This window comes from Aspergillus costaricaensis (genome assembly GCF_003184835.1).
Source record: "Aspergillus costaricaensis CBS 115574 unplaced genomic scaffold BO79scaffold_9, whole genome shotgun sequence".
Classification (NCBI taxonomy): Eukaryota; Fungi; Ascomycota; class Eurotiomycetes; order Eurotiales; family Aspergillaceae; genus Aspergillus; species Aspergillus costaricensis.
This window is the reverse complement of record NW_020291809.1, coordinates 502,707-528,822: the sequence shown is the minus strand read 5'-3', so window position 1 is coordinate 528,822 and position 26,116 is coordinate 502,707. Positions and strand designations below refer to the sequence as shown.

The 26,116-nt window shown below is 39.9% G+C and overlaps 7 protein-coding genes across 7 annotated transcripts; 3 read left to right on the top strand and 4 right to left on the bottom strand.

Moving 5' to 3' along the window:
- Positions 1 to 16: 16 nt before the first annotated feature.
- BO79DRAFT_253055 (uncharacterized protein) lies at positions 17 to 817 on the bottom strand (the record flags this gene model as incomplete). The annotated part of the gene is made up of 1 exon (XM_025685968.1): positions 17 to 817. The coding sequence occupies one exon, from the start codon at positions 815 to 817 to the stop codon at positions 17 to 19; it is 801 nt and encodes a 266-aa protein (XP_025541708.1).
- A 757-nt stretch (positions 818 to 1,574) lies between these two features.
- Positions 1,575 to 4,736, top strand: BO79DRAFT_281078 (glycoside hydrolase family 71 protein; the record flags this gene model as incomplete). The annotated part of the gene is made up of 2 exons (XM_025688124.1): positions 1,575 to 1,679; positions 1,746 to 4,736. The coding sequence occupies 2 exons, from the start codon at positions 1,575 to 1,577 to the stop codon at positions 4,734 to 4,736; spliced, it is 3,096 nt and encodes a 1,031-aa protein (XP_025541707.1).
- Positions 4,737 to 5,377: 641 nt separating this feature from the next.
- BO79DRAFT_215866 (uncharacterized protein) lies at positions 5,378 to 6,420 on the bottom strand (the record flags this gene model as incomplete). Its single annotated transcript, XM_025683287.1, has 4 exons — positions 5,378 to 5,380; positions 5,600 to 5,654; positions 5,867 to 6,174; positions 6,208 to 6,420. The coding sequence occupies 4 exons, from the start codon at positions 6,418 to 6,420 to the stop codon at positions 5,378 to 5,380; spliced, it is 579 nt and encodes a 192-aa protein (XP_025541706.1).
- Positions 6,421 to 13,128: 6,708 nt separating this feature from the next.
- BO79DRAFT_169922 (ubiquitin carboxyl-terminal hydrolase) lies at positions 13,129 to 13,966 on the top strand (the record flags this gene model as incomplete). The annotated part of the gene is made up of 2 exons (XM_025679511.1): positions 13,129 to 13,207; positions 13,269 to 13,966. Exons 1-2 carry the CDS (start codon positions 13,180 to 13,182, stop codon positions 13,964 to 13,966), a joined length of 726 nt encoding a protein of 241 aa, XP_025541705.1. The 5' UTR covers positions 13,129 to 13,179.
- A 788-nt stretch (positions 13,967 to 14,754) lies between these two features.
- On the bottom strand, positions 14,755 to 18,882 carry BO79DRAFT_169921 (uncharacterized protein). Its single transcript, XM_025679510.1, has 8 exons — positions 18,573 to 18,882; positions 18,492 to 18,515; positions 18,249 to 18,441; positions 17,820 to 18,194; positions 17,183 to 17,764; positions 17,010 to 17,121; positions 16,689 to 16,946; positions 14,755 to 16,597 (listed from the first exon to the last, which is right to left on the bottom strand). Exons 1-8 carry the CDS (start codon positions 18,831 to 18,833, stop codon positions 15,004 to 15,006), a joined length of 3,399 nt encoding a protein of 1,132 aa, XP_025541704.1. The 5' UTR covers positions 18,834 to 18,882; the 3' UTR covers positions 14,755 to 15,003.
- Positions 18,883 to 19,109: 227 nt separating this feature from the next.
- On the top strand, positions 19,110 to 22,418 carry BO79DRAFT_169919 (DEAD/DEAH box helicase). The gene is made up of 10 exons (XM_025679508.1): positions 19,110 to 19,471; positions 19,518 to 20,140; positions 20,192 to 20,296; positions 20,353 to 20,573; positions 20,630 to 20,663; positions 20,721 to 20,902; positions 20,959 to 21,814; positions 21,866 to 22,051; positions 22,109 to 22,259; positions 22,311 to 22,418. The coding sequence occupies exons 1-10, from the start codon at positions 19,160 to 19,162 to the stop codon at positions 22,398 to 22,400; spliced, it is 2,760 nt and encodes a 919-aa protein (XP_025541703.1). The 5' UTR covers positions 19,110 to 19,159; the 3' UTR covers positions 22,401 to 22,418.
- Positions 22,419 to 22,759: 341 nt separating this feature from the next.
- BO79DRAFT_191664 (beta-mannosidase) lies at positions 22,760 to 25,679 on the bottom strand. The gene is made up of 5 exons (XM_025680844.1): positions 25,388 to 25,679; positions 24,370 to 25,323; positions 23,893 to 24,323; positions 23,605 to 23,840; positions 22,760 to 23,552 (listed from the first exon to the last, which is right to left on the bottom strand). Exons 1-5 carry the CDS (start codon positions 25,519 to 25,521, stop codon positions 22,773 to 22,775), a joined length of 2,535 nt encoding a protein of 844 aa, XP_025541702.1. The 5' UTR covers positions 25,522 to 25,679; the 3' UTR covers positions 22,760 to 22,772.
- Positions 25,680 to 26,116: the final 437 nt, after the last annotated feature.

Below are 26,116 nucleotides of genomic sequence, written 5' to 3'. Positions count from 1 at the left end.
TGACAGTAATACTTTTTCAGGGAGTGCTTCTAACGTAGTCGTGAACTTCCGCGCGACAACTTGGTTCTGCATCCAGAACATTACGAAAGTCGGCGATGTTCCGCGCCATATGCTGATGTTGCCGGTACTTAGAGCCCTTATTACCCTTCACCCAGTCTTGATACCGTTTTAGAAGAATCTTGGACTTGGAAGAACTTTTCGATGCCTGGACTTCAGCTGTCTTGACCCAATCAATGACTTTGACTTTAGTGCCATCCACCGTAGTCTCCGTCTCATACAGAGTCACGCCCTTGTATTTGAGCTGAAAGTCTGGGGCTACTTTCTCAAAGTTTTCCTTCCAGCGCTTTGCTTGAACAACCTCGAGGGCTTCCTTTGCCTTGGATAAGAGGTTGGAGTCGACTGTTTGAATCCCGCGCGCCTCTTGAATACGGTTGGTCACCCTCGCCGTCACAGCCATGTGATTCAATTTCACTGCACCTTTCCACAAGTGATCAGGGTCATACTCGTAATCCCATACCATGCCAGAAAATGTTTCATCAGCGCCTTTGATGGCGGGTGAGGTTGTGTCTCCAGCCTCTATCACCTTGGGCGAGCGACCATTCGGAGTGACACAGTCGAGAAACTGGTTGAAGGTGCAGATGGTGCCGGTTGCGGGAACACATTTATATGCAATGTATCTATCTGACTCCGAAAATACGCCTGCTTCAATTTGATATGCGTAGTAGTAGTACAAGAACTCGAAGAGTATGGCCTGGTCGGAGGCTTTTCCAAGGGCTGCCCAAAAAACGGCGCACAAAAGCACATGAAAGACCTTCATGTTGGAGGAATATAATAAGAAGAGAAAGAATGTTGTTTATGATTCTCGCCTTAGAAATCGATGACGAATGTCTGGTTCGACTGAGGAGTAATCGGAAGAAACGAGAGAGAAAGACGACTGCTCCGTTCGAGGGATTTCGTACCCGGCGAATGTGGCATTCTTATTGCACAGCCTTGGCCAGAACACCAGCATTGCTGCCGCGATATCAGCCTTCGTCAATTATCGAGGTTTTCTCCTTGGTCTTTGAAAGGATAACAGTAGTGTCGGAATATGGCCTACTTAGGAAAAAGCATCTTCGGGGGAAGAAGACGACAGAGCCCGGCTGCCACGCTAATTGCTAGCGTCACATCGAGCTAGGAAATCGCAGAGTCAACATTATTGGCCCCGAAGAGGCACGAGTTGAAGTCTAGTGTAGCCAGTTTTTCAAGTGCTAGCTAATTAGAACCGTCTGAGAAGAATTCGTCAATTAGCCAATGCTACGTTCACCGAGCAAGTCCATGCATTTGTACCGTATGAAAAATCCCGCACATTGTGCTATCTTAATTTACGCTTTTATGGTCGTCCAAATTTGTTGTCCTGACTGGATGGCAATATAACATATAATAAGAGCGCCAGAACACTTCACATGCTCAAGTTTGTGTCTTTCTGTTCATTCCTTCTTTTGTCTCTTCTATGGACTACCGCACTTTTCTTGTCCTCTGATAACCCTTTGTTATAGCGTTACCTCGTGGCCTTGGGGGAGCAGTCATTCTTTAACATGAAACATTTTCCTTTTCCATTCCCTCTGATGGGGCCTGTCGTCGTTCTCTTCCTTTTTTTACTCTCTCATGTTCATGCGAGAGCGGTCTTTGCTCATTTCATGGTACATACTGTCTCCCTCTGCAAGTCCGGTCGCATTTTTTAGAGCAAGATTCTAATATCTTAGTAGGTGTCTAACACGGAAGGCTATACTGTCGATGACTGGGAGTCTGAAATGGCCCTTGCCATTGAGGCAAAGATCGATGCTTTTGCACTCAATATCGCTGCGGATCAGGATGTGAATTCTGCTTCCGTGGCAAATGCTTTCCTCGCTGCTGAAAATGTCGGCTTTTACCTCTTCTTTTCATTTGATTATGCTGGAAACGGCGCTTGGAATAAAGCCGATGTGATCGACTATATCAGCACTTATAACTCCCCAAATGCGTACTTTTATTACAATGATAAACCTTTCGTCTCTACGTTCGAAGGCCCTGCCAACGCAGAAGACTGGGTGGATATCAAGTCAGAAACAGGTTGTTTCTTCATACCAGACTGGTCATCACTTGGAGCCATGGAAGCAATGGAGCAAGCTGATGGTGTCGCTGATGGGCTGTTTAGTTGGGCTGCCTGGCCAGATGGTCCTGCGGATATGGATACATACACCGATGCCTCCTATATAAACTACCTCGAGGGCAAGCCCTATATGATGCCTGTCTCGCCGTGGTTTTTCACTAACCTGCCGGGTTATGACAAGAATTGGCTTTGGCGAGGAGACGACATGTGGTTCGATCGGTGGAACCAGGCGTTGTTTGTCGCGCCGGAATTCATTGAGATCATTTCATGGAATGATTTTGGCGAATCTCATTATATCGGTCCGATAAAGTCATCAGATGATCCTCTAGCCAACAAGACATACACTGCCTTTGATATCGGACTGGCGCCTTACAATTATGTCCTCGACATGCCACATGATGGGTGGCGCGATTTCCTTCCCTATGTGATTGAAACATATAAAAACAACATATCTACCATCACCCAAGAAGGTGTGACTGGCTGGTATCGCCTGAATAAAGCTGGAGCCTGCTCCTCTGATGGAGGAACCACTGGTAATACAGTCAGTGAGCTTCAGGTTGAGTACTGGCCTTATGAGATTGTGCAAGACAAGATCTTCTACTCGGCTCTTCTCGGATCTCAGGCCGATATCACGGTGTCCGTTGGTGGCACTGACCTTGGGGCCTCATGGACCGCAACCCCCAGCGGTGATGTTGGGATTTATCATGGCAGCGTGTCATTCTCTGGTCATTCCGGTGCGGTGGTCATTACAATTAGTCGCGGTGGAGCTACAATTGCCAGTATAGACGGGCAAACAATCTCGTCCGGCTGCGCTGCTGCTTCTGATATCGAAAATTGGAATGCCTGGGTTGGGAGCAGTATGTCCTCCAGCACGGTCAGTGTAACTCCAGCCACATCACTTTCCAATGAGACATGTATCGAGGGTTGGGGTGCTGGCAATTTTCTCGGGCTCTGCTCCGCGGCCTGTTCTTGGGGCTACTGTCCAATCACTGCTTGTGTTTGTTCCAAACTTGGCCCGCCACCAACTGTACCGGAAGAGACCGGGGTCGAAGGCTATCCGATCTCTGGCGAAGATGCTAGCTACAGTGGCCTGTGCTCGTTTGACTGCAATCATGGTTACTGTCCGAGTACTGCGTGCGGGACGGTCGAAGTAACTCTTACGGTTCCTACAGTGTCCGACTTCGCTGCGAAAGCATGCACCGCCGGTGAGGGCACTGGCGACTTCGTTAATCTTTGTGCTTTTGGTTGCGCACACGGCTTTTGTCCCATCCATGCTTGCAACTGCACCGAGACTGGGGCGCTCGACCTGTTTTCCGTGGTCAACAGCAGTGCCACAGCCCATCTGATCTCTGGCGATGACGACTATGGTCTATGCGACTTTGCCTGCGAGCGTGACAGGTGCTATGACCAGTGCGAACTTGGCGATGATTACTCATATAGTGACGAATTCTCCTGTACGGACGATGACACACGGTCCTGGTGCGAAGTGACCTCGCCGTGTAATTATAGCCTGACTATATCTACGCTTGAGGACCTGGACATCCAAAGTGCTTACATGCAGGATGAGTGCATTCCCTACTATATGTTGACCGTGTTGTACAATTTGATCGACGAAGTGGTGGCAAACTATACGGAGATTATGGCCGACAACAACTACAACAAGACCCTGAAGTACTACAAGGAATACGTCGAGAGTAATATCACCTCCACTCTCGCTAGTGTCATGGAATGGGCACCTGCCGGACCGGGCTTGTCTTACTTTGACTGCGTCATCGAATGGAAGGGCAAGAACGAGTCCGCGACAAGCTGTCCCAACTACAGCGCTACTGGAATTTTCAACGTATACTATGAGGTCAAGAACTCCACGAAATTCGAGGAAATGCTACTGGAGGACTACGGCATCCAGCCCGACTGGTTCAAGTACGGTACCGAGAAGGACTCCTATCTCTGCGATGGAGAGAGTATCCTGGCCCCTTCGTGCCATGACTCTGTCGTCACATATTACAACATACCCAAGAAGGCCGACTATGTCAACATCACCGATCCCCGGGTAGTGGTCGAGAAAGCCCTACCAAATCTGGACAACCTGCAGGCCAACATCCTAGCGGTACAGCTGCAGATCTTGCTGGGATCTTGGCCCGGTTTCACGGACGACATCATACAGAGTATCTCATTTGCGGTGGAGCTTCTCCTTCAGGCAGTCAGTTCCATGCAAGAAGTCGTGGCAATTGGGAAGGCAGAAGAAGCCTGGAAGAAAAAGGAAATGATTGAAGATATCATCAGCGCCATCTTCCTGGCTATTCCTTTTGTTGGCGAGGCAGACGCTATCAGTGATATATTCCTGGATGTGTCCCGAGTTGCGACAGTAGTTGGAGACACTGCTATTGTGGCTGATAGTATCTATGAGATTGTGGAGGATCCTGACAATCGTGTCGCCACGATTTTGACAACTCTCCTTCTGGTTGGGCAGCGCTCTGCTGAGGAATACGGAACTATGGCCGCAGCCCGGCGAGATATCCCGGATGAGACTATAGAATCTCTTGGGCCGGTCTTTAAGGAGAAAAATACTCAGATCGAAAATCTAGTCAAGGACTGTGCGGCTGCTTAGATATAGACTCATGAGTGAACAGAATGTGTTTTATTAGGACAGATCCCGGGATTGTTACATGAAATCAGCAACAGCTCGCAAACCTTTGAATAGGAGATCCTTTATAGCACTAAACCGGTAGCCGAGTCAGACTTGAACTTAGTTGAAACAATTTCTACATAGTCATCCTCCTATGCTTTGTGCCAAGCAGACTCGCGATCAGAAACTTTACTATGAGATCCGCAGTTAGCATTCTAACTTCTTATGCTTCATTCTTCGGATAAATACCTGCAAGATGTGCGAAATAGTAAGTATTCCCGCCAAAACAATGGCTAACAGGGTGGTATTTGCTACTGCTTCCGCACAAATGCAGAACTGATCAAAGTTTGCTCTTATAGATATGACCCGGCAGAATGTAATCCTTCGCTTTGTAGTGTGATGAGGGATAAGTTCCGGATTTCTAACAACATCACTCTATTCACATTCAAGTGCATCATTCAAGAGATATACTAAAATTGTGAAAGGGGCGGTGCCGCCCTCCTAAAGCTTTCGGCATTGAGATCAGCCCAACATCTGATGATAGGCAGATCTAGTCTCCTCATGTTGATACACCAGATATGGTCGTGCGCTGAGTATACTGAACCTTTTATATGATAGGTCATTCACTATATCATCACACGTGATACTATATGTGTTACTTGACAATGTCTGAGCGAGATGAAGACCGCAAGTAATTATGTAGTTTTAACATTAGCTGATTACTTGATATATAGTCGGAATTTCAAGTCCTCCAATAATTTATCCTTCTCAAAGAACAACACACCCTCATATTATCCTTCAATTAGACCCCAGTACTCCAATTGTTCCATTGCGTCTAGACACACATCATCCTTTGTTCGATCGGTATGTTGCTCGGCATCTTCAAGATCCACGATAAAACTGTAGCAAGTCATCAGGGATCGAATGATCAATCAAGGGGGGATCGCGTACCATTGTCCACTTTGGGGCTCCTATATAATATTTTCTCTTCGTGGATCCCAATGAGTGAAATGGCGGGACTGCAGTTCCCTGTAGGTCCGTTAGCAGGGCTCTAATTCGGAAATGTGTCCACCTCGGAGTCTTCTGTCCCGGAAGTTATAGAACATGCATACCATAACGCTTCAATAAAGGCAATTCGAATTCGGTTTTGCTCCTCTCTTGGAAGTGTGTCGAAGCCATGTAGATTCTCCCCAGGGACCTTCTGCATCACAATATATGCAATGTACCCGCCTGGTAATTCACCGCTAGAGTCTTGTCGTTCGAAAGCGTACCCAAGAAGCTTAGGTATCCTCCTGCAGTCTTCTAATTGTGATAGATTATATATTTCGCGGTAAACACTGTCACTAGGCTCAAAATATCTATGGTTACTCCAAAACGTGATTCTATTGATGTTAGTCCAATTTGTTCCTTCCTTGTGGTCCTTTTTATACTTTAATCAACAGTGTAAACTTACTGCTTTTTTAATTTTTATGACATCTGGCGTATTGGAAGGTTGATCAACTCTTGTAGCATCATAAACCTCATGTCGCTCATACGTAAAGCCACCTTGTGGGTCTTCCTGCTTCCGAATTTTGCTTGAGAGAATTCTGCCGACTTTCCAGGCCCCGAATTCAAAGTCTAGTCGAGTATCGAATAGTGGTTTTTGATTATAAGTACGGGAAGCCATGGTTGTCGCTATCAAGATGGTAATAATGGGAACTTTGAGAACAGGGAGATCTCCGTAACGACCAACAACGTCACGTGGTGTGGCCTTTTCAATTTTGATCAGGGAAACATTGTGTTCTCTTGATTGTCATTCACAATGAATTGATGAATGGCCGGTATTGTTCTAGTCCTCAATTCAGGTGCTCATAGGACAAGGTACATCATAGTATGACAGGCTAAGAAGCCGGGAGGACTACGTAAGATACAGTAGTTGATAAAGAAATTGAATTTATTAGAAAAAGAACTATCTAATTTATAGATAGATTAGTTCTTCTTATAAATAACTCTTTTGGAAGTTTTTCTTTATAATTCTAATAAACTTCTTTATTTATTCTAGAAATTTCTATTTTTTTTATAAATATTTCTAGATTAAGGTCCAGAACCAGATAGATTAAAATATAAATATTTTAATTTTAAATAATTAATAGAATCTAGCTTTTTTTAATTATTATTTTTTTTACCGTGATGCAGCTGAGCTGATGTAGATTTCTTTAAATAAGATAAATAAATAAAATTATATTAATATTTATAAATCTTAGTATTATAAAGCTCAGTTACTAGTTTCTATATAAATTTAATATATTTTTTTTATTTAATTAAAAATATTTTTTTATAGTTATATTTTTCTTGGAGTATATTTTTTTTATTTATAATTTTTTTAATAATATATTTCTTAGTGCTGTCTTTTGTAATAATAATATTTAATTATTAATTAATTATTTTTTAAATAAGTAGAGGGTCTGTAGCAGCAGATTAAAATAAATTAATATAAAATATTAAATAAATTCTAAATAATATATTCAGTCTATATATATATATTCTAATTTATTTTAATATTATAAACTTTATATTCTACTGGTCCAACTTCTTACTAGATTAATTAATTATAATATTTTTTAAATTTAATTAAATTTTATTATTTTCTTTATAATAGAAAGCAGAATTTTATTATTAATTAATATACTGTTTCTGTATTTCTTGTATTACTGTTATTATTAAATTAATAATATTTTAAGTTTCTTAAAATTTACTGAAAATAATTTCAGTTTATTTTCAAGAATTTCTAATTTAATTATATTTTAAAGAGTCTATTTTAATACTTAAGTCTAAGAACTTCATATAAAAGTTATACTGTAAAAAAAAAAAGTTTATTTTTATTAATATAGAATTCTAGTTATTTAAAGCTAGTTGTACTAAAGATAATAATTTTTATTAATTAATTTATTATTAATTTATAAAGTATTATAAAAAGATTTTAATAATTATAATTCAGTATTCTATCACTCCATCTGTTTCAGAATAATAAATAATAGAAAAATATTATTTAATATCTAGTACTTTATATAGAATTATTTATAATTTATTTATAAATTAAGAACTGCAGTCTAAAACTATTAACTAGAATATTTTATAGTAATTATAAAATACTTAGATAAATATATTTATAAAATCTTTTATATCTATGCTCAGGACAGCTTTAATAATAATATCTTTAATTAATTAATTAATAATAATTATAATATTTTTATAATCTTAAGATTCTGGAAGATTTATTAGAAAATTAATAATAATATTTTATCAAGATTAATTAGAGATTAATAATAATTTTAAAAAATTTTATTTACAGTCTTTTTAGATATGGTTAATCTTATAACTATTATAATTATAATAAAACTAGTAGATATTTTTACTTATATTTAGCTAATAATAATAATAAATAATTATTTTATAAGTCTAGTCCTGTCTGGGATATTCAGTAATTATATTATTATAAATTTCTTAGATAATCTAAATTTATAAAAGCTTTAAATTAAGAATCCAGACTTACTTTTAAAAAAATAAATATTAACTTATATCTAGCTAGCACTCTATAATAAAGACTTTTAATTTTAATTATTTAAAAAATTTAGACTTATCTTTAATTATTATTTTATAGTATTTTTTTAAGTTCTTATTAGCCTGTTCTACTTACTCTTATAAATTATCTAGTATTAGTTTCTCAGGTTCTAGGCTGGCAGGGATTTTTTTATTAAAAATTTTATTAATAAATATTATATAGATAAGCTCTTTTTCAGATATAGAATAAAATAATTAGATTTTTTAATTTATAATATATTTATTTTTTTTCTTAGACATGTTCTGGGATCTTTAAGATAAGATATTTAATTAAATATTTATTATTTCTGGATAATAATTAATTATAAAATTAAAATAATTCAAGAACTAGGTCTAATATATTTATTATTCTATAAGTTATTATTAGATTATAAAATATTCTAGATTCTGATAATTACTAAGAATTTTAAAATAGAAAAATATAATAAACTCCGGCTTTTATTTTTATAAAATTTAGATAATTACCAGCAATTTCTTGTTATAAATCTAGTAATTATATTTTATAAATAAATTTTTTTTTAAGAAATATATTATTAGATAAAGAATTTCTTAATTATCCTACTAAAATAATATCTTTTCTATATATTATTTAAAGAAATTAATTTTTACTAGTATTTCTCATTCAGAGTCCTAATATATAAGAATAAAGATAATAATAAAGATTTTTTTAAAGATTTTAAATATTTTTTAGATCTCTGGTATCCAACTAAACTTAATATCTTTTTTAATAAATTATATTAAAGATTTTAAATAAGTTCTCCAGTCCTTAAGAAACTACTGGTAAAAGTTAATAAATTTTAAAAAGATCTTAATATTATAAATAATCTTTGATATTTCTTAATCTTATATAACCTGGATCTTAATAAAATCTATATAAATCTCTTTCTTTATTTTAATAATAAATCCCAGGTATTTTATAATAGTTATCTTAAATTTATATTTATTAATATCTACTTGGAGGCCTGTATTCTATAAGTATTTTAATATTTATTATATCTAGATATAATATATAACTAGACTTCTGTCTGTAAAAATAAAAATATTATTAATATAAATAAAACAGAATTTATTAAAGAATTCTTATAAAATCCAGTTAATATATTATTAAAATATATTTAAATAATTAATAAGCCTAAACAGGATTACCAGTTATTTAAATAATTTAAAATAAATATAAAACACAATTTTTTATTTATCTTTTTTTTTAATTTAAATATAATAGAAGGCCTGGATAATATCCAGTTTAATATAATAATAAATCTTTAAAATATATTAAAAGATTTCTTAAATAAATAATAAAAGATACTAATTCTTTATAATTATTTAATTAAATGCTCAGTAATCTATATAAAAATATAAATTATTATTAAATTTTAAAGTAAATAATACAGGCACGGCTACCAGAAAGTTATTAATTCTTATAAATTCTTTTTCTAAAAAATTAATCAGAGTCTTCTATAATATTAAGAATTCTAGTTAATTTATCTAATAAAGAAAACTCTAAAAAATCTTCTTTTTTTTTTTTTTAATATTTTTAATTATTTTAATAGCATGGTCCACCCCCGGGTAATAAAATAGTAAAATATTTATTATTATTTTATTAAAAATATTCAGATACTTATAATAAAAATTTAGTAGCTTACTTTCTACTTTTACAAAATCTTTTAATTAATTAAATTTATAAAAGATTTTATTAATATTTATCAGACTTACTATAAACAGCTCTATTAAATTTTTTTTCTTTTTTTAATTTTTTTAAGTGCATTACATATTAGCAGAAATTATAAATAATATTAAAAAATAATTTTATTTTTATTTATATTATATTTCCACTCCTGTGCTCTGGATATTAAGTATAAAGTTTTTAATTTAAAATATTATATTCTAATATTTTATTTATAAAAATTTTAATATAATATTATACTTATATATATATAACAGAATATAAAGATATATATATTTCTGTAAGTTTTTACTTATATTTAATAATATTTTTATTAATTTAATTATATAAGCTTTCCCCCCCTCAAATTCTTTAATATTTTGGGATTTGATAGAAATATATTCTAGTTTATTTTTATTTATAAAGTTCTAACTGATTATTCTATAAGATATATAATTAGTATTAATTAAAATATTTATAAAATAAATTCTATTAATTAATTTTAATATAGAGAAGGTATGGTAGTCTTTAAATTCTTAAATTTTTTTTTTAAATTTTTTATAATTATAATTAACTAGTGTATGCCTTTCTAAATAATAATCTAAAGAAATTATATTTTTTCTAGAATAAGAATCTGTTAAATAATTAGATTTTTTAATATTTAGCTAATTTTACTAGCTGGATTATCTTTAAATAAAATTTAATAGACTTTGTTTTTCAAGTCTTAGAAGTACTGTAGTAGTAGATAAGAATATTTAATAATATAATATTTTAAAAATCTGTAATATAAGTAGAGTCTTATCTTATAATATTTAATTAATATTTTTTTTAATATTTATTAGATTTATTAAACAGGTCCTGTACTTATTACTATAAACTCTTAATTTATAATATTATTTATAATTATTTTTTTAAAAATATTATTTATCTAGATATTAAAGTATCCTAGTTACTTTTCTAAAAATTAATTTATTTTTATAAATTTATTAATTATCTGTTTAACTTATCAGTAAAAGTTTTTAAAATCTAGTTTCTATTTAATATTTATTATCTGTCAGCAGATGTTATTATTTAAAATTTAATATAAAAGATTTTTTTTATTTAAATTTTTTTAATTATATTTTCTAATTTTAATTAGCAGGCTATTAACTTCTATTAAAAAATTATTAATTATTTAATTTTTCTGCTTAAGAATAAATAACTTATTAATAATTTTTTTTTATTAAGCTAGATTTTTATAAATTAATTTAAAATAATTAATCAGAGCTGTAGCTAAGAAGAATAAGATCTTATAATTAATTTTTATTTATAGATTAATCTTTATTTTAATTTTTTTATTCAGAAATATAAATATATACTAGACTTATTCAGTTAGTATATTAATAAATTATTAATTAATCTTGATTTTTGCCTGTATATTATTAAATTAATTTAGAAATTTACTTTTATCTTTTTTATTAAAACTTATAGATATTAATAACTTTAGTTTTTTTACATTAGCTGGATCTTGGATTAATATTAATATTAATACTAATATTAATATAGATAAAGATACTATAGTAAATATTTAAAAAGATAAAAATTAAGTATTAATAAATTATTTAATTTATTTGAGATTAGCCTTAATCTTATTATCTATTATTATATTTTATTAAAAAATAATATATTATATTTTTATATTCTGGATTATTAGTTCTTTAATATATTTAATTAATTAGTTAATAATATCAGCTTAGATAGTGCCTCCATAATAATTAAAGATATTTATTAATTTATTATAATTATTATATATTACTAGTCTATTATCTGATAAATACTTTAAAAAAAAATAAATTTAAAATTATAACAGGCTAAGAAGCCGGGAGAACTACATAAAATATAATAATTAATAAAAAAGTTAAATTTATTAAAGAAAAAATTATTTAATTTATAAATAAATTAGTTTTTCTTATAGATAACTTTTCTAGAAGTTTTTCTTTATAACTCTAGTAAATTTCTTTACTTATTTTAAAGATTTTTATTCTTTTTATAGATATTTCCGGGTCAAGATCCAGAACCAGACAGGTCAGAATATAGATGTTCCGATTCCGGATGGCTGACAGGGCCTAGCCCTTTTCACATAGGGGCCCGAGGGGGTGCGTGAAGAGGCTTATATAATAATAAATCATGGTTGGTAAAAGTTATCTAGAGTTATAAAAAAGTTATTAAAAGTTATTAAAAGTTATTAAAAGTTATTAAAAGTTATTAAAAGTTATTAATCATTAAATAAAAGAGTCATGTAATTACCCGGATTTAGTAAGGTTTTTTAGGTTATTTACTATTATTTAAGAAATAAATATCAATGTCAATACCTTTATATATAAGTTTAAAATTATTTTATACTTATGTTATATATCGCGGGAAGATTATAAAGTTATATATAATTATATATATATTTTATAACTATTATATTACATCATATGTAATTACCCGGTATTTGAAATATTTATTTAATTATTTATTATTATTTATATATTTATTTTCTTTTATAAAGATAATTAATTATTAATAACTTTTTCACAACCTTCAATAACTTTAAAAGACTATGATATACTATTTATAATTGGCTACAGCCTCCCAACAACTTCCGCCAGTGGCCTACTATGATGTTATCATGCTTCGCTGGCTTCGAAAACATGAAGGTGAATAGAACACTCATTAACAACAACAAATATATATCAAAACAGGAAAATTATCACCAAGACTTCAAGATAGCAATGTCACTGTTTTCCCTGTTCCTCAACGTCTGTCATGAACAGTGCAATCCGAGATCAGAAGGTCTTAACTAACAATCTAGCTGCCTTGCTTGACTTTCACGAGGCATAGTAGTGGCCAGAAGGATGGGATGAAGAGGGGTGATATTACCCACTTCTCGCCCCTCTCGTAAGCTGTCATATGCTATATCTGCGAACCGGCTCCTCCAAGCTCAACACCATGTTCATCCCGAAAGCTGTCAACGATATATCTACAGTTGACATTTGAGCCTGACTACGACTCATGTGACCTCAGCTAGCGCCCGGGCATTGAAGGGGTCTTACTTAACAGCCCTTAAACTCTCCGTTTCGACTTCAACATCAACCATCTCCAAATACTTTGTCAATTCTATCAGTCGAATCCTCCAAAATGGAAAGGAAAAAATGGAGAATGCTAGGTAAGAAATCCAAATCTTCGTAACCCACACATCTTTAATTAGACCCTCGCCCAAATAACAGAGAACAACCCCGACGTAATGAACCAACTAGCAGCAAAGCTAGGCTTATCGCCGGAGCTACAATTCTACGACGTCTACTCCCTAGACGACCCCTCGCAACTCACACATATTCCCCGACCTGCCCTAGCCTTGCTGGTTATCATCCCTCTTACACCAGCATGGGACCAAAACCGCAAGGCCGAAGATGCCAACAAAGAAGAACCTTATCCTGGCTCCGGTCGCCCGGATGAGCCCGTCATCTGGTTCAAGCAAACCATCGGTAACGCTTGTGGCTCAATCGGTCTGCTCCACAGCGTGATAAATGGTCCGGCTGTTGGCTTTATCAAGCCTGATTCCGATCTCGCGGAGATACGCAAGCAAGCTATACCGCTGGATATGGACAAACGCGCTGAGATGCTGTACAACAGTGAGGCGTTTGAAGCGGCTCACAAGTCAGTCGAGCAGGCTGGTGATACCGATGCAGATCTAATGGATGATCGTCATGGTGGGCATTTTGTTAGTTTCGTCAAGAGTGGCGGGAAGCTCTGGGAGCTGGAGGGGTCGAGGAAGGGGCCTCTGGAGAGGGGAGATCTTGCTGAGGATGAGGATGTTCTTAGTCCACGAGCGCTTGATATGGGTATCAAGAGGATTATCAATTTGAATGCGGGTGAAGGAGGAAGTCTGCTTTTTAGTTGCATTGCTTTGGCTCATAAGGCCTAGAGCCATGCTCAATGCTCAATTGATATAATGTGTACGGAGTACTACTACGGCGATGACTGTCATCTGCAATCCTATTGGTGGTGAAGTCCCGCCGCTGCTCTAAATGATGACTAATACTCACCTCGGCTGTCGCCGGCTCCACCAGCAAAGTCAGCTAGCGCAAGCGAGGACCCACCAAGAAGGTATAAAAGGCGGCTTCCCCCCCAAAGATTTTGAAAATCAAGCGACTCTACGTTAGTTTCCCTCCCCCCTACATTGGGATGATCCCACTGAAGACTTATTTACTAACCACCTTTTTGCCTACAGTTCAAAGAATCACTTTAGAGTAGACGTCCCACCTCTGAGCTCTTCTAAAGAGCCACAGAATCTCCACCCTTGCTGATGACTGCTATGTCCTCGATGCCCTAAAGTGAAGCCGTTTTTTACTTCCGATTCGACTTCGCATTTGCACGCTCTGTTACGATCTGTCGTCAGATAGACTTGTTTCGGGTGTCGGTGCGATGGTCCAGGGAGTGGTGATGATCTTTACCTTGTCATGATGTCTTGACTTCGGTCGGTCGGACTTGGTGGGTGTCGAGGAGGTCTGAAAGGTGTTTTCCCTTTTTCTTTGGTTTTTATGGTATATCATTTTTTCTGTTTTCAGGAAAATAAGCACTTAAATAAAAATCGAAAAACAGTCTGCGAAACATCTTCCAATTCTCTTCGCGTAATTATCATTGGTTCTGCCTTTTGTGGCTTCTCTTCCCCTACCATCGCGCACAGCAATTCCGAGTGACCGTCAGTCTAGTATGTATATGTAGCAGAAGAGGCATCGCTTTTTATAACCACTTTCTCACTATTTTAAATGCTATGTTTCAGTAATGCAGTGATCACCTTTCTCCGTATCGTTCGAGCAATCTTAAAAGAGTCGGGCCCGGAGAGCCCGAACCAGGTTTACTTGCACCTTGGCATGTCATCGCAGTCTAGACAAATCAGTGTATCTACCTGTAAAAATGATATATCTGAAACGTATTTCGGTCGAACAAAGTGAGCGACGCTCAAGGCGTGAAAGCGACCTCTCCTGACTCGCCTTTCTCCCGCCAATAGGCCTTGAACGCTTCTTGCTGCTCTGTGAATCCCTTCAGATTTTTTTGACCTTCTTTATATAATCTTTCTGCGCGTAATTTTTGGATCTCCAATTTGTTCAGCTCTGCTTGGGTAGCATTACCCCGACTTTCCAGGCTTGCGTGGTGCTGGCTTAAAGACGACATCTGAGCCCGCCCCAACTCCTGCCTCTGTAATGCGATTCCATACTGTAACCTGGCCGTATCAATCCACCGCTGGTTTCCGTCATTATTGAGGTTCGGCGGCAGGTAAAAAGTGATACCCTGGACTTTGTTTTGGATTTCGGGGAGGAGTTGACTGAACTTTTGCACATTGCTCTGGTCTGTGGCCTGCTGCACGGCTTGGATATCATGAGCTTGCTCTTGTTGCTGGATTAATCGCTGATTTTGCTGGGACTCTTGTAGTTCTCTCGCCTTCGTGATAGCGTTGGATAGCTCTATCCAGTACTCGGGGCTCACGGGGCCATAGCCATTAAGGATCGTCCCTGGGTTATGCACGGGCTGCTTATATCGTACTTTGTCCTGCTCATGCAAGTGTGACATATCCTCGACTTCGTCGGGACTAAGCCATTCTAAATTTGTCACGTGGGGTTCACGTCTGGTGGCTTTAACGCCTGGGGTCGAAGACATGTCCGTCGTATCAAGGTTCTCTGACCGCTCTGGAGCTGGACGTGTGCAGTCATGCTTGCGGAATGTGCTCGTTTCTTTAAACTCTTTTTTGCAGAATCTGCACAATAAAGCCCTCCTGATTCGCTTGGAAGGAAAAGCGTGCATTTCCCTTTCATGTTTTTCATGGGTATCTGCGATGTGCTTTTCGAGTTGCCTCTTTAAACCGAACCTAATAGTCGCTCTGTAACATTGCGGAAAAGAGCATCCAAAAGGCCTGTCGTGCTTGCTCAGATGAGATTCTCTTTGCTGAGGAGTTTCAAACCCTTGATGGAAGAAATCACAACTCGTCCTAGGGCATTTATAGAGATTCCGGCCGTAGAAAGAGTACAGTACTCTCGGGTCAATCCTCCCGCTGCCCACGTTCTCTGAGACAGCTCTTTCTATATTGCCTCTGATGCGGGAAATGACGTCGGGTATATTGAGACACGCATTAGAGGCGGCGTCCTGAGTGTAACAGTTGATCTGACTCTGCGCAGAGACATAAACTTGGAGGAATTTATCTGCAGCAGACCAAGGGCCATGCTGTTCAATTCGCCTCCTTAATTCGTGCGCAGAAGAAGGGATGTTGAGGTCCTTCGTAGGGCGCCGGTAGTGCGACTCTAGAAATTTCGACAGAACTCCGATTAATGTCATAGCATCCTCCCGATCCATGGTGCCCTTGAGACCCTCCTGAAGATGGAAAGACCAGAAGCAGGCTGCATAGTCTAAAAATGCATAATATCCAGTGCTTAGGAGGTCTGCAACGGACTCATCCGGCAGGATTATCTCAAATCCTGGTAGGGCTAAGTAGCCCACACAAAGAGAAGCCATATCCAACTCCACTTGTCCGACGTCAACGAACTTTGCCCGGATGAGGTACCTAGTGGCAGAAAATGTTAGACACGAATCATTCAACTTATGGAAGCGGAGTAAAAGATGAAGACAAGAAAAATTAGATTGGAGAAACACACTGCTTGGCAGTTGCATGAACAAACTCGAGAGTCCCATCGGTCTTTACTTCAACTAGAGAGTCACATAGATCTCTGGAGTCAAGAATCCATTGGCGACTTTCGAAATCGACATCTTCGCCTTCAAGATCAACTGACACCGCGCCCTGGATCTCCCGCCACTTAAGTCGACGTTTTGCGCATACAAGCCACCCGAGTAGCTGAAGCGAATGAGGTCGGGAAGACTGGTCTTCAAGAATATTGCTCAAGATCCGGTCGTATCTGCAACCCCCTACTGGATCAGCCTTCAAGTCCTTATATGGAATATAATAACATGAGACTCACGCCTGATCAAGTTGCGTAGGTATTTGCTTCATGTTCAACTCCTTGTAGAAATTGCCTGGTGAGACTTGACAAAAGAGATTGTTCATAACAAGCTTTGCGAGAAGGAACATTCCTGATTATCACATTTGTTAGGAAGGGGATTACTCTTCTCACACAAATTGATCAGAACTCACCGCCCGCCTTTTCCATGACAAGCTCAACCATCGTTTTGGTGCTTTCATCACTGATCTGGAACTTGGCTTGAATCTCTGAACCTCGCGACCATAGGAATGCAAGAATGTCATCTCGTGTATGCTTGGAGGTAATTTCCAAGCTTGGGATATCACGTAAAGCCTTGGAGGTGATCCCGTCCCTTTGTGACACAAGAAGACAGATTGTGGAATATGAATTATCACGATCCTGTGGAGGTTCGCTTATCAGACAGATCCATTCGAGGATCTTCTTCCTTTCCATTCTGCTACACTCATCAAGCCCATCGAGGATGATGCAAACATGCCCGGAATTCTTTAAGATTACCTGAAGTAGCTCTTTGGCTAATATCTCTGATGAGAATGATTGCTTGCCTTTACGGCACATCTCTTCGAAGACATAAGGCAGCAGGTCGCAGTTATGTTCGAGCAGCTGCGAGATAAGACTGGACGCAAGATTGAGGAAGGAGCTTCTTTGCGCATCGCCATTCCTAAAGTAGAACCACGCTGTAGTGTCATAGCTCTTGAGGCAGTCTTCAACCATTATCGAAGCTAGGATAGTCTTCCCTAGAGCAGAAGATATCAGCCGAGTTCGGTTCAATGTAAGCCATTGGGGTAATACCAGCTCCTGGAATACCATTGACCCAGAGCATCGGCTGCGCCTTTCTTTCCTTCCAAGCGCAGTAAAGTTGGTGGCGCAAAATCCAAATTCCCGCTTGTGTATTGCGACTTCGCACGCTCGTGAAAGTATCCTGATCACTTGCGATATCTGCACTATTCAGCCAACATTGAATATCTCTCAGCTGACCCATTTCCTCGTCCTTCTGCAACTTTTTCAATGCTTCCGACGATCTGATCCCTTCTGAGCGGATATTCTCAAGTTGTGTGAAGGTTAGCCTGTCTCCAAACACCTGTTTATGGCGTTTCAAACTGTCGACAACCGGTCCGAACTTCGCCTTATAGGTAGACCAAGTAGCCTGAAAAACCTGCTTCCACACTTGAAGAGATCAACGATCTATAGTTGACTGACATCTATCAAATGCTTACTTACTAGGCTTCCTGAAATACGCTAGCGCAGTTTGATGAAACTCGAAAATATCCTGAAACATAGACACCACGGCTTGTTGAACAAGATGGTTACCATCGATAAGTCCATTGCATCTTTCTAGAAGCTCTATGCTTTCTCCGATAATTTTATAAGTATCCAGTAGCTCGTTGAAAGCTTCAGACACAGAGCTAGCAACCTGCATTATCTCAGCACCGGCGCGATTTGATGGCTTGAGATAGGCCATACCTGTAACAAAAACTTCATTGGCCCCTGTTTGACCACGTAAGTAGGTGTAATTGTATAGAAAAAAATGGGGCTGATAAATACCCAAACAAATGCCAGCAGGTTAGTCGTGTTCAGCAATATTTCAATTACTTTACCATGTCTCTCCATTATATCAACGAATTTGTAGAGTCGTCGCATATTCTGCATTCGTCTTTCCGTGGCTTGTCTCTTTTCGATCTTCGCTATGGAGCTCTTAAGGGCCGTTAAAGATGTCATCTCAAACTCTGCCACCAATCCAGGACCTGACTGAGTTTTAAATGAATTCAAGGCCTGCTGGAAGCAGGTTGATCCTTCTGTAGCCATGACTTTCGATGTTTTCTTGGTGAGTAGACAGATGTGTCGGCACCTGCTGCCTTTTATTGGAACAAGGCTGTAGTCGCATGGCGGGTGCGGCTGAGGAAGTTAGGCAGCGATGTGGCAGTGCAGCAGCAAATCGATGCGTCAAGTGGCCAACTGGCGATCTTATCACTAATGACAGGGATCTTCTGAGAGCTGCGCCTCGCTGAATCGTTTACTCATAAGCAGAGCAGCGAGAATGGCTCCTCCCTGTTACACAGGAGAAGGAACAATAATTGGAAACCGGAGCCTTAACTTCCAAGGTTTCCTTTCTGATACACTGAGAGCGAGAGATGGCAGAGGATCAGGTTCTTCGGGGCACCAAGAGGAAACACCCCGCTGACGGTACCGAGGCTTCCTGCAATGAACCCTACTCTTCTGCGGTCCGCAAAATCGACCAGGAACGCTGTCATTACGAGGATCCCGGTCTAACAAACGGAAACTACTGTACTGGGAAGCAGCATAGCTCCGAATACACCAAAGGTCAACATTTGCAGTTGCTGTCGCATACCCATGGCGACCCTATACCAGACTCCTTGAACTCGGGAAGGCAGAGGGATAAATCCCTAACAAAGGAAGAAGATACAGAGGTCTGCTTTGGATCTGTACGTACCTTCTTGTGCTTCCATGTTCGATTGCTTACCTAGAGAGATCTGTGATATCCATGCGCGATTCATCGATACCCCCCCTTCAGATTGCAACTATCTTTCTGCAAATGCACTCGAGAGCGACGAGGAGAAGCTCGAGGTTCTTCTGGGTTCTGAGTATTGTGTGATATGCTCCCCATTGAGGGATGGTATTATTGGCTTCATCAACCTGGGGGTTTCCAACACCTTGAAACGATTATTTGAAATTGAAGGAACCAGACTGGAAACTTCTCTCTCTCTTTCGGAGTGGAAGTCTGGGACACAGCGCCACTCATCCATCGCCTGGGAAACAAATGTCGAGATCGCAATTTTTGGGGCACGGAAGAATGCTTTTCTTGTTGGTGATTGCTTATCCTCTGGAACTCTGTTCCTCCAAGATCCAAAAATTTCTTGCGATCTGCAATACGAGAATCCCCATAGGTTTCCTTTCGTCGGTGATTTCAAAGACAATTCTGACGACGAATCATCTGAAGTTGACGACAATGACACCCTTTCGATCAACAAACTGGTACCTGCTTCCGCCAAAATCTCTACAAAACGTTTGGAACATATCCTGGATACCTTGCATGAGCACGACTACCTCCAGGAAGTTCAACCTGACAAGAATCTGAATATATCCCTTTTCCCGTATGTATTCCTACTTTGGTCAATACTTGCCTCGATTAACGTGCTGAGCAGTCACCAAAAGGAAGCCATTGATTTTAAGATACGCCGAGAAACTGGCCGATCAACCTCTTCTATATCCCTCTGGAATATCCAAAAGGATAAGAACGGCAACCCACAGTAAGGAGGCCACCACGAGCTATCTGCTTTTTCCTTGCTAATATAACTCCCTTCAGTCATTATCATGCAATTACAGGTGACTCCACTACTGAGCTTTCAGTTGGGCCGTTGGGTGGTATCCTTGCGGACACGATGGGCCTTGGAAAAACAGTGACAACCTTATCAACCATCCTTAGCACCCTTGATCACTCGGAAGAATGGGTCAAGAAAAGAACTAACTCTCAAGTATCTGGGACAAAAGGCGCAAAGGCCACACTGATTGTTGTTCCAAATGAAGGTAAGATGATATTTCAATCTACAATTCGATACCATTCTTGATACTTATTATGAAAGAGTTGATGGAGCAGTGGCTCGATGAGATCCGCAGGTCGGTTGTCTACGTACCCCAATGAGCCTTGTTGGATATAGTTCTGATCCCTATAAGCAAATTTATACCGGGAACATTCGACCACTGCAAATATCACGGTTCATCGCGAAAAGCCTCCATACGCACTTTCGAGCAATTCGATATTGTCTTGACAACATACGGAACTATCAGTACGGAGTTTGCTGAGAGAGAAAGCCCGATCTACCAAACGGACTTCTTCCGCATTGTTCTAGATGAAGGTACAATTCGAAATAATAAACAGCCTAAACATTCTTACTAACAAAAAAATGTCTAGCCCACAACATAAAATCGCGGTCCACGAGGATCCATGAAGCGGCGTGTAATATTTCGGCAGACAGGCGCTGGTGCCTTACTGGAACCCCAATACAGAACGATCTCGATGATCTCGGCGCCCTTGTTTCTTTTCTTCGTTTCCCATTACTTGAGGATCGAGGTGTTTTCCGGAAACACGTCATCAATCAAGCCTACAATACTGGCACCGATCCCTTTGAAAACCTTCGCTTATTGCTTGGCTGTATATGTCTTCGTCGAACTATGAGTCTTGGTATGCTTATGGAACCAACGATCAACAATTTAAAGTTGGACTTGGCTCCAGAAGAGAGGGAAGCATACATTAACATATTGTACTATCACAATAGACTCATTGATGTCTCAGTCAGCAAAGGGGGCTCCGTGGGTGCGTTCCAAACAGTTCTGCAGCTGCGAATATTCTGCAATAACGGGCTCTACAGAAAGAAGGACATCCGAGCCTCCCCTACCGATCTCCTTACTTCTGAAGAGTACTTGAATTTTTGGCAGGGAAACCATGAATCTCAGTGTCCTGGTACTGACAGTAAAGCTCTAGCTCTTGGCTCATACAAACTTTCTGACTCTAAATCTTCCCCTGAAACTTCTAATTCGATCAGCGAACCTTGCAGAATACCCCTACAAAACAATAATACGCTGGATCTGGCAGAGATAGAAGGTCCTGCCTCGGAGCTATTGAACACTCCTAATCTATTCCGGGAATCGCTGACCCCGGACTACTTATCTTTAGTCGATCAATCTCCGCAAACTCTCGAAGGGACGTTCTCAACCAAACATCGTGCCATTTTGAAGACTATCCTTGGCCATATCCCCCGAGAAAAAGGGTCTGCCTCAGCCCCTATCTATGCGTCTAGCTACCCTAACTTCTTTCATAGAATTGTCTTCTCAGCCTGGACCAAGAGCCTCGACATCATGGCTGAGCTGCTACGCCACCACGATATTACCTTCGCCCGAGTAGACGGGTCCATGTCGTTTTCGCAGCGTCAGCAAGCATTTCAAAGCTTCAAGACAAGCAGCGACGTGAATATACTTCTGATTACCATTGGCACCGGTGCGGTTGGGTAATCATTCCTCTTCCTAAGCTGTCCTTACGTGCAAAATAGTTGATAATTAAGCAGACTGAATCTCTCCATCGCCACACGGGTGCATATTATGGAACCATCGTGGAATCCGATGGTCGAGCAGCAAGCGATTGGTCGCGTTGTTCGTCTCGGACAAAAGCGACCGGTGGTGATTACTCGGTATATTATGAGGGATACTGTTGAAGAGGTATTCACCTTTCTATACGTTTGGAAAAATATAGTACTAACACCCCTCAAGAGTGTAGTGTCTCGCCAGGACTTGAAGCTCGACGTGGCTATGAGTGGTTTTGAGGGGGCTTCTCATGAAGGAGCTGGTGATGATGAATGAACTTATGAGAGTACTGTCTGTCGATGTTATTACATATTTCGTGTGTCTTCTTATATTGTTGAACGGACGAAACTTATCTGGTTGAACTGTTTCCTTCACGAATGACTCGGACTACAAATGGACGTGGATATAACCTATAGTTCTCTTATATAGACTGCGTTTTAAACCGATACTCGGTTGCTGTACTTGGATATATTGACGAAGAGCTAACGGGTTGGAATGACTGGGTATTTCTGTATGAGTGCTCAGGCGAATACAATTGTACTTGATCTACTAAGCGTAACTAAGCGTAATCAGAAAAAAAAAAAGAGAGAATTTTTGCTGCAGTACAATCTGAATGAAATTCATCGCTATATATTGGCAATTGTAGAATCATTGGCCGAGGAATTTGTACTTCAACGTCTCATCCGCCCGCAACCCCGTGACCGTGACTATCTGAACATCACCAGGAACAATATCCATCGCGCTATCGCTAAATCTGACACCGTCGCGCTCCTCAAATACCAAGCATTTGACCGGCCTCTCGGTGCTGATCTGGAACACCTGCTGATCAGAGGCTTCAGAAACTCTCTTTACCTCAAGTCCACGATCCGTAAAATCAAGATACTTGAAAGGCTGAGGCCAATCCACGTCTCGCGCAACAATTTCATCATCCACCCACAGTCGAGCAGCGAGGACGTGTGGTTCTGCATCGATGGTGTGGTCGATGATCCCGTCGGTGATAAGGTTTGTAGTGCCATTGGGCACTATGTCGACGTTTTCTCGCACGATCCGCTCCCGTATCTCTCGTCCAGTGTCCACGGAGAGGAATTTGAGCTCCACCTTTCCGGATATGGCCTTCTGTAAGGAGCTGACTACCCATAGCTCATACTTGCTTGTCTTTGGGGGTTGCGCGTGTGTGATGCTCCAGTCGTGGTGTTCTCGTCGCACACCTACGGCGACTGGGTTCAATACACGGGCTACAGCGTAGTATGCGGGCTTGGGCCGCAGGAAGTAGTCTACAATGGCCCAAGAGATAGTCGGCCAGCAATCATTCAGCTGCCAGAGTAGAGCGCCGCCACAGTGTCTTTCGTCTCCCCATTGGCGACGCCACCCGCGGTATCCGAACATCATTGTTTCGGCTTGGACAACCTGGGTGAGGTAGATGTAGGTCTATGTTGGACGGGTTAGCAATGCTAGTCAATTTGAGTAGGTAGGCACATACCTCGAGGTCAGTAGCAGTTCGCAGGTTCTCGACAAGGTAAGTGGCGATGCGACGTTCGTGTCCGTCGGCCTTGTTATGGAAATCAAGAACATGCGATTGCGGGTATTTGTCTTTTTCGTTCTCGACGAAGTATTCAATTGTTGACATGTGGGGAAAAGCCTCCATGCCAAATTCGCTATTGAATCGGCCACCTAGCGTGTCGAATATCTGATATTTCTCCTGCGTTCCATGCCAAACTATAGCCGTCAGTTTTTTGTATAAATTAGAGTGTGAGAGAATGTAGCAGACCATTCCATTGGTGCATATCGCCCACTGTGGGGTCTGATGTTACTTTCCCATCACCCCAAGGGCTACCTGGGTGGTAAAACGTGGTCGGTGAAAGGCGCTCAACCACTGATGGCAGCAACTTTTCGTAGATGTATCGGGCGGGAAAGTCTGTCTTTAGCCAGTTTTCGGGGTTTTTATCTTCGTAGTTATATTCGAGACCGGCTTGTTCCTGGACTTGGTAATCTTCGTTGTTACCGACATAGACCACAATGGATGGATGATGACGCAGGCGGCGGACGTTGTAAGCCGCCTCTTGTTCGATGGATTTCAACAGTTCGGGCCAAGTTGGGTAATTTCCACATCCAAACATAAAGTCCTGCCACACTAAAACACCAAGCTCATCACAAGCCTCGTAGAAACTGTCATCTTCGTAGCAACCACCACCCCAGACCCTGGAAGTTGTTAGTCCTAATTCTACATTTGAGCAAGGGAACAGACCTAATCATGGCTTGGCGGCCGGCAACCATCAGCTCGATCCATTTTCGATATCTCTCCGGAGTAATAGTGGGAAGTAGGTTGTCTGCAGGAATCCAGCATGACCCGCCACAGAATATATCCACGCCGTTGATTCGGAAGAAGAATGATTTTCCGTGCTTGTCAGGCCGCTGCACGACTTCTGCAGTCCTAATTCCAATCTTCTTGGTAACTCTATGGAGTTCAAGTTGATCGGTCTCCAATGAAGCTGAAATTTCGTAAAGAGTGGAATCACCATATCCGTGTGGCCACCAAAGGCGAGGCTGATCTATGTTGAACTCTACCTTTGCCCTCCCGTCTTGGGGTGTGGCTTCTGCTTGAGCAATTTGCTTGCCATGTAGAGTGATCGTGAAGTTGACCTTGTATGGGGGTTCAAGATCAACAAAGTCAAGCTCTGCAAATGCTGAAATAGAAGCACTCTTGTGAGTGGGGTCCAGATTGATCTCCGCCCAGAGATCTGCCAACCGTGTGGAATAAACTTCCAATCTCACTGCTCTCCAGATACCTGCCGTCATGAGGACCGGGCCCCAATCCCAGCCCCAATGGTATTGAGCCTTTCTGACGCTCATCCTCGCGGGATCCCCGTTGAAAGATGCCCAGTTGTGTTTCGGGTCCTGTCTCCGAAGTTCCTGGGCACGCAGCATCGCACAATCAAATTCAATCTCCAGAACGTGCTCGTCTCCGCAATCCAGAGCCTCGGTGACATCTACTCGATAGGCCTGAAACATGTTATTGCTTTCTAGGATAACACTGTTATCAAGTTTGACTTTGGCAAATGTATCAAGGCCATCGAATGCCAGGACAATCCTCGATCCTGCAAGGACAGTTGGCCTTTGCAGTATCTTGCGGTATGTCCATGACTTGTCGTTGACCCATCGTGCGTCTAGTTCATTGAATCCCACGTATGGGTTCTCCAGCCTGAGCAATATCCAGTCTGTACGTTAGCGACGTTTGCCGCGAAAGATTCCGTAATAGTACGCACTTTCCATTCGCCTGTAGGTCCTGGTGAACGACAGACGGAACGACAGGAACTGGCATCCATGTGTCTGAAGCAAGGTCATCCCTATCTTTGAAATACCACCCTGTTGACAGAGTGTATTGCGCGAATACTGCCATGGTGGGGTCTTGGAGGGGTAATTGATACAGGAACCGGCAATTGATTGCTGCTTCAACCCAATTTCAAGCCGGACAGTCAGAGCTCAATAAATAAGAAACCCCATAGCCTTCGAAACATACTACACAGCAATAGGTATGGATATAGTTGCATCCAGGGTCCAGGGTGAGGCTTTACAGAGTGGGTGCCTGGGGAAGCTATGCGGAGAAGTCCCCGCCTCCACGTGCTGCCATTTCCTTTTTGGGCGATCCCCTGACGGAGCACGGGGCCTTTCCCAATTGGGCATCGCTTCCTCTCCATCAACCATCAACTCTCCCACAGTTTACTCTGTATATTCTCTCATTCTCTCATTGTCGTGTAAAGGCCACACAATGAAGCTTGTTCTCATCGCCTGCTATCATTAGCCTCGGTACACAAAACATTTACATTTGCACTAATTAGGAATCCCTCTGTGACTAACACAATCATACTCTCCAAATCACTGTCTATCCGAAACCGCGCTGTGTCTACTGTGAGACACCTCGCTCCGACCTTACCCATTATGGCACGGCGGGTGCTCCGCACACTATTTTGGAATCGTCCTCCGGTGAGAGTCGT

Bases quoted from the DNA above. Each gene is read 5' to 3' on its own strand.
- BO79DRAFT_191664 (XM_025680844.1), bottom strand. From the start codon at position 25,521: ATGGCAGTATTCGCGCAATACACTCTGTCAACAGGGTGGTATTTCAAA. The intron at 25,324-25,387 runs GTGCGTACTATT...GATATTGCTCAG, and splicing joins GACCTACAGGCGAATGGAAA to GCTGGAGAACCCATACGTGG. The intron at 24,324-24,369 runs GTCTGTTCCCTT...AACAACTTCCAG, and splicing joins GGCCGCCAAGCCATGATTAG to GGTCTGGGGTGGTGGTTGCT.
- BO79DRAFT_169919 (XM_025679508.1), top strand. From the start codon at position 19,160: ATGGCAGAGGATCAGGTTCTTCGGGGCACCAAGAGGAAACACCCCGCT. The intron at 19,472-19,517 runs GTACGTACCTTC...TTACCTAGAGAG, and splicing joins CAGAGGTCTGCTTTGGATCT to ATCTGTGATATCCATGCGCG. The intron at 22,260-22,310 runs GTATTCACCTTT...ACACCCCTCAAG, and splicing joins TGAGGGATACTGTTGAAGAG to AGTGTAGTGTCTCGCCAGGA.
- BO79DRAFT_169921 (XM_025679510.1), bottom strand. From the start codon at position 18,833: ATGGCTACAGAAGGATCAACCTGCTTCCAGCAGGCCTTGAATTCATTT. The intron at 18,442-18,491 runs GTATGGCCTATC...GAGATAATGCAG, and splicing joins CAATGAAGTTTTTGTTACAG to GTTGCTAGCTCTGTGTCTGA. The intron at 17,765-17,819 runs GTATTACCCCAA...CTTCTGCTCTAG, and splicing joins CAATGGTATTCCAGGAGCTG to GGAAGACTATCCTAGCTTCG.